This window comes from Teleopsis dalmanni, chromosome X, assembly GCF_002237135.1.
Source record: "Teleopsis dalmanni isolate 2A chromosome X, ASM223713v2, whole genome shotgun sequence".
Lineage (NCBI taxonomy): Eukaryota > Metazoa > Arthropoda > Insecta > Diptera > Diopsidae > Teleopsis > Teleopsis dalmanni.
In genome coordinates, this window is record NC_051848.1 from 7,266,703 (window position 1) to 7,277,900 (window position 11,198).

At 24.8% G+C, this 11,198-nt stretch overlaps 1 protein-coding gene across 4 annotated transcripts in view; it reads left to right on the forward strand.

Annotated features, from left to right (window-relative positions):
* The window catches only part of LOC119690198 (dual specificity protein kinase splA), a 236,797-nt gene extending 230,721 nt beyond the window's left edge, over positions 1-6,076 (forward strand). For 2 of the 4 annotated variants that reach the window (XM_038105206.1, XM_038105208.1), the window contains 6 exons: positions 169-276; positions 342-535; positions 1,211-1,439; positions 3,769-4,206; positions 5,547-5,745; positions 5,819-6,076. In XM_038105206.1, coding sequence (XP_037961134.1) covers positions 169-276; positions 342-535; positions 1,211-1,439; positions 3,769-4,206; positions 5,547-5,745; positions 5,819-5,986 — 1,336 coding nt within the window. In that variant the 3' untranslated portion in view covers positions 5,987-6,076. Of the gene's footprint in view, positions 1-168; positions 277-341; positions 536-1,210; positions 1,440-1,963; positions 2,190-3,768; positions 4,207-5,546; positions 5,746-5,818 lie in introns of all 4 variants that reach the window. The other 2 variants (XM_038105207.1, XM_038105209.1) reach the window with 1 other exon arrangement.
* Positions 6,077-11,198: the final 5,122 nt, after the last annotated feature.

An 11,198-nucleotide genomic window follows, 5' to 3' on the forward strand; every position in this document is an offset into this window, starting at 1 on the left:
ATTATGAATAATTATGTGTGTAACTTTATTGTAAAATTATAATTATTATTAAATATTGATATACATATATATTCAATAATCTCTACGTACTCAGCTAGTTAAAAAAGAACTAATTTAAATTTTTTATTCTTTAACACAAAAATATACACGCTTCTTCAACTTTATTAGAATTAATACAAATAATAACAACAACAGAAATCGTGGCAGTGCACATTACGCCAATCAAGATCGCGATATAGCCGCCCCAGTTACTAGCAACAGAGGCACACATCCACCGTAAGTAGTATATTACAGTTTTATAATATTATATGTTTGCTAGACGTTTATATATGTATTTCTAGACGTACACGTCCTACATTGAAACCATCCGGTACTATTGTTTCAAAAGCACAAGAATTTATTGATATATACAAAAATCCACCAACTCGTCCAGATCCATTATATCCACAGCCTACACCAGATAAAACTGCAGCTAAATGTCGCAAGGACGTTTGTTTATTGCCAGACTGTTCTTGTGGTGGCAAAGATATACCCGGTATGTATAATTTTAGTACAGTTAATGCTGTTTTCTTGACAATATATACATATAATATTTTGTGATTTTAAAAAAAGTTGCTATAAGCAAACCTATTCCGAATTTCATAGTACAGAAGTACAAGTACTCATATTAATGCTACATAAACTCAATGTTGTCTTTTGTAATTCAAATCAAATCTTTTTTGTTATAGAATTAAATTTACAAATTTACAACACATATTTTTTCTAAAATAAATTAAATAAAATATATTTATATATTTTGACGCCTAAAGTTTACTTTAGTTTTGAATAGAAATCTCCATTTAGCTTGATTTAAAAATAAAGATAGATTTTTGCTTAATGAAGCTGTGTGTGTGAACATAGTTATAAATAAGATTTGAAGTGGATATTTGAGTTTTTCTGCTCATTACTGAAAATAATACTGCACAATTTTTTAAGAGGTAATGTGACTGGGTTAAGGTTTGTTTCATCTTCAGAAATAATTGATTTGTCCGTATTCATGACCAGTCAGTTGATATAACTGGATTAAAGTTTCTTTCGTTTCTATAGATAATTTATGTATCCGTATACATTAATTGCCAATTGCTAGATCAACTTATTTTGAACTAAAATAATTGGCCCTTTAATTTTAATATAAAAAATTTAACAATAATTTCGAACAATTAAAATCTAGGCGACTTAAGTCTGAAGGAAACACCACAAGTAGTATTAATAACTTTCGATGATGCTGTAAGTCAACTCAATATTGAATTATATGAGGAACTTTTCAATAATGCGAGCCGCAAAAATCCGAATGGTTGTCCTATACGTGCCACTCTCTATGTGTCGCACGAATGGACCGATTATGGTATGGTACAGGATCTCTACGCAGATGGCCATGAAATGGCATCACACACAGTATCGTAAGTTTAAGATTGAGTAGCAAAAACAAAAATAAAACCAAATCAAATATAAACATTGAATGGGGCTAATGTATTTGTTTACTTCTCGCTGTGATTGAACCTATGTCATCTATATACTCTGTAAAGCATTTCCATATATATTTTAATTTTTCGACGTTGGTGCAACAAGTGCTAAGCTGATTTATTTATGCAAGAACAATAAATGTTTATCAAATGTTATTTCATTTTTTTATTAAATTTTATTTTATTTTATATTTATAATTTAATTATTGATTCATTTAATTTTTGTATATTAATTTAATTTTTTTTCTTTTTTTCATGGCATTTTTTACTTTTGTTACGCCAAATCATCATATAAAATCATTGGTGACACTGTTAAAAATATTTAAAAAAATACATAAATTGCTATAAATATATATATATGTATTGTAATGCATTTCATATATTTTGTGCAACATTCCCCCCACTCCAATACAACCACTATCCAAAAAAAAATGTGTGTATGAATTAAAAAAAATGTGAAGGTGATTTACCTGTTGAAAGTGTACCACAAATTGTCTTGTTGACTTTTGACGATTCCGTAAATGATCTCAATAAGCAATTGTACACTGATTTATTTGAAAAGGGACGTGTCAATCCAAACGGTTGCCCCATAACAGCAACATTCTATGTATCACACGAATGGACTGATTACAGTCAAGTGCAAAACTTATATGCCGATGGTCATGAAATGGCCTCCCACACCGTATCGTAAGTAAAAATGATGAAATAAATATATGGTCTTCAATTAGAAACCCAAGTTCGACATCAACACTGACACACAAACAACTTAACCAGCAGAATGTAGTATGAACTATAGTATCGCACGCCTTAGTAAAAATTACTGTATTGCACTTTTCTAAAGAACTTCTTCTGACTTTAATATTTTACTAAGAAAGTAACTTTAATTAAATTGATAATGTATAAACATACACACACTCTCTTCTTTAATATACAAACATATAAATACTAATATATATACATGTAGTTTTGCTTTATAAATATAATGCTTAAAACCATACATTATATGTTAATATGTTTCTCTCTTAATACTTACGGATGCAATATTAATATTATTATTACTTAAATAAACATATATAAATAATTAATACTTTATAATTAATTGTTAATTATTTTACTATTAAACATTATGATGTTATATTATTAAATATTCTTATCATATACAAGTGTAGTATATACTATTCAGCGAATATGAACCGTTTGTCTATAATACAGAGATATATTTACATATAATATTTACATATAAAAATATATTTTAATATGTCGTTTGAAATATGAAATTTGTTTTTAAATAATTTAGAGAAATTTTGAGGTTTTCTAATAATATATATACATATATATATATTTATTTATTTATATTTATATTTATTTATATTTATATATATATTAATATATAATATATTATAGAACTGTTATATATACACTAATATTAACAACTTAATATCACATCACAGTTGATTCGCCACCCAGGCTTATAACTAATCATATTTAATTATACATTAATTTAATTATTATCTAAATATAACATAAAAAAATATAAAAAAAATATAAAAAAATATTAAAAAAAATATTAAAAAAATATAAGAAAAAAATATAAAAAAATATAAAAAAATATAAAAAAATATAAAAAAATATAAAAAAATATGAAAAAATAAAAAAAAATAAAAAAAAAATAAAAAAAAAATTATATAAAAATTTGTATATAAAAAATATATAAAAATTTATTTGTAAAAATTTTTTTGAAAATTTATATATAAAAAACAATGAAAAATTAAAAAATTTATGAATATAATACAATATAAAAAAGGTATAAAATAATAAATAATAAAATAAAATATATAAAATAATTTTTACACTAATTTAATTTTAAATTTATTGAATATATTTAAAATATTTATCATCATCGATATATGTATGTATATAAATACATATTTATATTAATTAAGATTCAATTTTAAATTTATTTATAAACAATTGATTTATAAATTTAAAATTAAAAATGTTGACTTTTATATTTAAAAACAAAAGTGTTAAAAAATTATAATATTATTAAAAAATATATTCGCAATCTCACGCTTGACTAATAAAATTTTTCTTAATAAAAAAAAAAAAAATAAATTAAAAATTTTTAAAACAATATAAAAAATCTATAAAACACACATACAAACCATTTTAATTTTAATTTTATGTTTCTTACAAAATAAAAATATTTTTTTGAAATTATTTTAATAAAATTTTATTAATTCTCATAAAACAATACCAACAACAGTCACAGTTTTGGTGAACAATTCTCACAAAAGAAATGGACACGTGAAGTGGCTGGACAACGTGAAATCCTATCTGCCTATGGTGGAGTCAAATTGTCTGATGTTCGTGGCATGCGTGCTCCATTCTTATCGGTTGGAGGCAATAAAATGTACAAAATGTTATACGATTCGAACTTCACTTACGATTCATCAATGCCAGTCTATGAGAATCGTCCACCTTCTTGGCCTTATACACTTGATTACAAGATCTTCCACGATTGCATGATACCGCCATGCCCGACCAAGAGCTATCCTGGCGTCTGGCAAGTGCCTATGGTTATGTGGCAAGATTTGAATGGTGGCCGTTGTTCCATGGGTGATGCTTGCTCAAATCCAAGTGAAGCTGATGGTGTCTATAAAATGATTATGAAAAATTTCGAAAGACATTATACAACAAATAGGTAAATTTTAATAATGTATTTCATTGGTATAATATATACCTATATGTACATGTATATATATTTATATATTATTACTAGTGTTCTTAGAATGTATGGTATGTCATAAAAATACTATATATTTATACAATATATATACTTATTTCAAGACTAAAAATTATTTATTATATACATTAGACTAGTATATAGCACAAGCCATATCCAAAGTAACTTTTAACAGTACAGACACTCTTCTAAATTAAACAAGGAATAGTATCAATATGCTCATGTCCTTTCTTCCATTGTCATTGTTTGATAGGTAGACTTTTGCAGAAGATGTTAGAATTACGCATTTGTTATTTTTCTGCCTGACTCTTTCCAGAAAAAGTGTCAACACTTTAGAAGAATTCCACTCTTCAGAATTCAGAATTGTTGACAACAAAACTGTTTACATTTCTACTAAACATTCTACTACATTCGAGAGTTTCGAGAAGACTAGGTAAATTTCTCAGTAGTATCATATCGGACCATTGATATATGTCAGTCCCAATATTTGTTATAGTATATATATATATATATATATACAATATATATGCATATATATGTATATATATATATATGGTTACTACTAATTTCACTTGGCGAAATTTAGAGGAGACCGACGGATATAACGAATAGTATAGCCTACAATATATACGATGTATAAACGTATTATATACGATATATACTTTTGAGTGAAATAAACATGCATTCTTACATCAACAATCTTACATATATATGAAGTTATCCGACTCTTGACATTTTACTGCAAAAGTAATTAAACTAACTAAATTAAACCTTAGTGAAATAATTACTTCGAGGTCAGATGAATACACTAAACAAATCACAATATAACATTTATATAGAATAATAACTGTCTTTAAATAATAACTGGCTTTAAGTTTTGATAAATAGTGACTAGTTAGTAAATAGATCATCAGTTGTTGACGTGATTGGAATCTCCGAGGCAAGTTGATATAACAACCAGTTTACAATGAATGGAAAAATTTATTATTTTGGATAACTTTTTCCACTAAGCAGCTATATTCCGATATAGCAGAAACTATATACGTCAACTACCGGCAACTATTGCATGCAATCCTTACATTGACTACTCTAATATTTAAAATACTTTTGTAGAATAAAATATCTAGGAAAGACTGTTGCTTGTGGGCATCTGATGGCTAAATCTTTGATAGAATAATTATCTTTGTGAAGGCTATTGCTTCCCTGTCAAAACCAAATTTTATATGTTGTTTAAATATATATATATATTTTTAAGTGTTTGATATTGACATCGTTTTGTGTTGTTTTTTTTTATGCAGAGCTCCATTTGGTTTATTCTATCATGCTGCTTGGTTCACACAGCCACATCACAAGGAAGGTTTTATTAAATTTTTGGATGCTATCAATGCCATGCCCGATGTTTGGATTATAACTAATTGGCAGATGTTGCAATGGGTCAGAGATCCAACACCAAACTCGAGAATTAATTCCTTCCAGCCATTCCAGTGTGATTATTCCGTATGTTTTGTATATATAAAAACTAATATATAAGAATCATAAATCTAAACATTTTTCATATATGAACAAACAGGATCGTCCAAAACGTTGCAACAATCCAAAAGTATGCAATTTATGGCATAAATCCGGTGTACGGTACATGAAAACATGTCAGCCTTGTCCTGATATCTATCCATGGACCGGTAAGACTGGCATACGTTCATCACGAATCGATAACGACATTGAAGATTCAACAGCGTAATTTCAAGATCTTTAACCGCAACTAACTAACAGAAAAAAAAAAATTATAATTAAAACAAAAACACAAGTTCGATATTATTTAAATTTTTATTAAAAGTAAATATTAGCATAACTTTTTAAGCAAAAAAAAAAAAGAAAAGCAAAACTTATTGAAAACAAAAAGCATATAAAAATTAAAATTTAAACTTCTAATTGGTCTTTACGACTGTGGACTGTGGACTGTGCAACTCGAATAGTCCGCCGCAGTTATATTGTATATTATATTATTTTAAAGCAAACGCTACAAATGTCAAGATAATGTTTTCCAAATGCACAAAATATGTAATTCACTCGTTGTTTTTAATTTTGAAACAAAAACTATGAAAAACGAATTTGTAAACTGAAAGAAAAAAATTGTTAATTGTTAAAAATTAAAAATTTAGGTACTCAAAAATGATTAGTAAAATGTTTTTATTAAAATATTTTTTTATATATTTATTCTATTATTTAAATAAAATAATTAAATTTTTTTAATGTTGTTGGTAACGAATTTTAAATTGGCCTATTTAACAAAATTTTTAATTAAAATACTTAAAATTAAAATTTATTTACCTAATGTAAATAAATAAATACATTTTGTAAAAATATGGCCACGATCATGCGCAATATTAGTATTAAATTTATATATATGTATATGTATATAATAAATATATATATATATATAAACATACGTAAGCAGTTAGAAAAACAACAAAATTTTGTAAATTATTTTCATTATAAAACAATTATATACATTATTTTATATTTATATATAAATATACAAATCTATTAATATATATTTTTATTGATTAATTTTAATTTGTGATAATTGTATTTCTCTAAACAAAATTTTCATTTTTTTTAAACAAAAACAGAAACAAAAACTGTTATATTTTTTATAATTTATCTGTGAAATGTAATTCCATCTATTTTAATTTTTTTTTTCCATCTTATATGTATTTTTCGATTAAACTTTCATACGAATACTCGTCAGCCTTTTTGTGAACGAAATAATAACGTAATCATAAGTTAATTATTTACAAGAAATTATTTAAATCAAAAAAACATTCTAACCAATTTCAGTTAATGGTACTTTCTAGATTTGAAATTTAATTCCATTCCATTGAATTTTAAAATACTATGCACTCAATCAGTCGGCAACCATTTGGAAAATTATTACATACATTATTTTAGTTTATTCTATGATCCATAGAATATTGCTCCAAATTGTAGATACACGTGAACAATTCCTTATTAATTTTATACTATTTTTATACTATTTTTTTTATTACATTAATATTATAAGGCTAAATAATTATATTTCGAAAATGCTATTATATCACTGCCTAACTATTTTGCATATTATATTATACACAAATGAGATACTTTCCATTTATAGTTACTTATCAGATACACTAATATATATATATTAGATATGTGCGTGATTTTTTTAAATGTCAAAAAAGCGAAGTGTCTTACTTTAAAATATGTTTTCAGTTTTATCCATTAATTAAGTTATATAACTAATTTCTACATATTTTCGTTTATTACAAAAATGTTACGAAAAGTACTTATAGTTTATTTGATTTGATTATTTGAAGGTTTAACTGCTAAAAGCACTTCGTTTTGATTTATTTTTTATTTCAATGTATACGCACAGGCTTAATAAATAAATCTATAAATAATTAATTATAATTAACTTAAACACTGCCAATATTTTGTAATTATCTTACATTTAAAGTTTAATGTTTTTATTGAATCCCTGCTTTATACTATAAACCTCCCGACTATTATATTCTATCCATATCATAACTATATACATCATATCCTAAAATTGTAGTACATTTAACCAAAATAATTTTTAATACTTTGTTGTCAATTTTTTCCAACTTCACATAAATAATTAAAATAATAATTAAAATAAAAATAAAATAATTAAAGATTAGATCAGATAAAGATTAGATTAGATAAAGAAGTGCCCGATCACTAATTTTTTCTGGAACATAATGGTTTTTCAGAGGAACCTTCTGTGACAGTTCTTAAATAAATTTCAACTTTATATAATTCTCTTTAATATTTAAAAAATAGTTACAGCTTTATATATAAAAATGACTTAACATTGAGATTTGTGTGGCTGTTATTGCGAGTTAGATCAAACCCATTATTATGCCCATATTAAAACTGTATAGTAAGTAGAAATACAGAACTATATGTAATCTTTTTGTCTATTTCTATTTCCGTCTATTTATTATTTTGTCTATTTCTATTTCCGTCTATTTATTATTTTGTCTATTTAATTTTTTTTTTTTATTTTAATACGATTTTATGATAAATTCTTTATGAAGCCACACCACAATAATTAAGAAAATCGCTCACTCTTATTCTATAAATTTTATAAGATATATAGTTCCTTTAAGCTCCCATTTTATCGAAATTGATGAGTTAGAGTTAATGTTCATTTCATTCTTGACCTTTCAAAATATGTACAATGTACTTGTTCTTTTTAAGCTCTCTTAGAAACCCGTAGTCTGGTAATTTACTCTTTAAAATCCTTCCGTAGAGTCCTTAAGTTTGTATTGCAAGTGATATCCACTTGATATCAATTTTTTGTTTGAAGTTTGAGTTTTTATCTATTCAAATTAAATATTAAAAATATGTTCAATTTAAAATTTATTATTAATATATAGTTTTCAATCTGCAATTGTTAATACTTAAGCTGTTATTCTTAAATTAATTCTTTATTGTTATAAAAGACATATGTGCGAGACTTTCTTGCATATAAAATTGATCGAAAAGCTTAAGGTTACTATATGTTTTATATATTTTATTGTATTAGTAGCAGTCTTTCATATATCATAACAGTACCTTTATTAAGCATCTATTTTTTCAACTTTTTGGTTTTATAATTATAATAATTATTATAAAAATTATAATTATTATTTATAATAAAATTATAAAAAAAATAATAAAGTATAATTATTGATTAATTATAATTATAATTATAAAACTCCTTTCTTGAACACAAGATATATAACTCCTTTCTTAAAAACAGGCAATCTTCTAAAAATTTTATCAGTAACTTTATGAAGAGTTTTTTCTATAATGTATGAGTTCAATTTTAAATAAACTTGGTTCTTATATTTTTTATATATATCTTTAAATTATTTCAAAGTTCCCTTTTATTCAACATTTTAGTTTTGTTTTTTAACTCTTCTTGAATTGCACTGTGTACTCTATATTCATACAGGCTTATTCGTCTATAACTCTTTCAGTAGTAGAACTTAAAATAATTTTACTATCTATATCTATATATCTATATAATAGTTTTTGCTAACAGTTTTCTATTATTCTTAGATAAATTTTTATTGTACTCAGTTATTAGTATTTCGATTGATTTTTCTTTACAAAGTCCTGAAAAATATCATTATATATGTTTATAGCTATTTTGCTAAATTTGTCTTAAAGAGTTTTTCTATGTTTTTAAAGGTCATTTCATCTACTACTTCTTCTACTTCTTTATCTTTTAATATATTCTTTGTGGTGATTTTTTACTTTAAAAATACCTTTGTTTTTTTTTATTTAACTTTTTAGAAACAATTATCTCTCACTTAACAAACACTTCGTTTACGCAAATTACTTAGTTTCATATTTCAAATTTTATATTTCATAAAAAGAATAACTCATATAAATTTTCCGCTCGTGAGCAAAATATTCACTAAGCGAAAACTATAATAGCTCGTAGATAATGAACTCTTTTTGCTGCTTTTTCTTTTCTCTAACCTTGACTCGAATTTGTTCTTTTACATTATATATACCTGTTCTGCATAACCATTCTTTTATATAAAAGTCTGTCTTTTTCATAAATTTCTTAAACTACTCAAGCTGATTATATCTATTGTAATATTCAAAAATAATTTTTATTAAATTTTGTAGCATTTATTACATTTTACTTTTAATTAAATAATTTTATTTCATTAAAATAAATATTTTTAAAACTAATAGATTGGTCAAACTATATTCTTCTCATAACACATGTCTTTGGATTCTGTCACTACTTAAGCCTGCTTTTTTAGTGATCAATAAAATTCATTCAATAGTTGTCATTCAATAGTTCTATGGAATGCAAAATAATTTCTCAGGATTTTTATGATATATATATTGACTTTATATTGATACTACACATATCAACTGTGTGGGTTTCGATTACATTATAGTCTTTTTGTTCTTAATGTTCGTTTAGATTTACATTTAATTGAAAATTTTTAACTTAATTATGTGCTCACCAGAAATAAATTAAAATATTTTTAGTTTTATTTAAAGCTACTAAAATATTTAACCTTTTCATACTAGTTTAATAAATTAATGGCTAGCAGCTTATATGCAGCATATGATTGGATGCAAATATGCGCAGAGACTGAAGTTTAGATGTGCCTCTGTCTAATACATACAAAGGGAGACCAAAAAAAAATCTGCATTTATAACCGGGTCTGCACCCGGTTCGGTTACTTAGAGCGCTTTTAAATCATGTCAGTAATTTCATAATAGTATTTATTTTATTAAACAGTCATGACGCTATAATGAAAATAGATTTGTATGTATATAGTTCATCGATTTATTTCAGAAAAAGCCACTTGATTTAATTCATCCTCATTTATAAGGTACCCGCAGCCAACTGTCCACCAATTGATTGGAGCTCTTCAGTATGGCTGCAGTTCTCCCAAATCTACTATTGATCTAATATTTATCATACAAAATATTCTAATTATGATCATGACATCGTTTTATTCTCTCTGTGAGTACATCGCTTCTGTGATCAATTTAAATTTTACTCGATTAGGTGAATGGTTAATGGCGTCCCTCTTAGAGTATTTTTTGAACCATAGCTCTTCTCAATGTTAAATTGAATAGGAATTTCAAGACTTTCTATATAATAGCTCTTCTCAATGTTAAATTGAATAGGAATTTCAAGACTCTCTATATAATAGCTCTTCTCAATGTTAAATTGACTAAACAAAACTAAAAAATCAATATCTCTATTAGTGTTTTACTATAATTTTTGTACTACAAATTCCCTTCCAACAGAACATCTTCTAATCCATTCCTTATTCTTTTCCATTTTCATTATAATTCAGATGTTCCTCTACTTTCTTTTCGTTCCTTCTGGATAATCTTTCTTCTTATAACTCTATTCATTT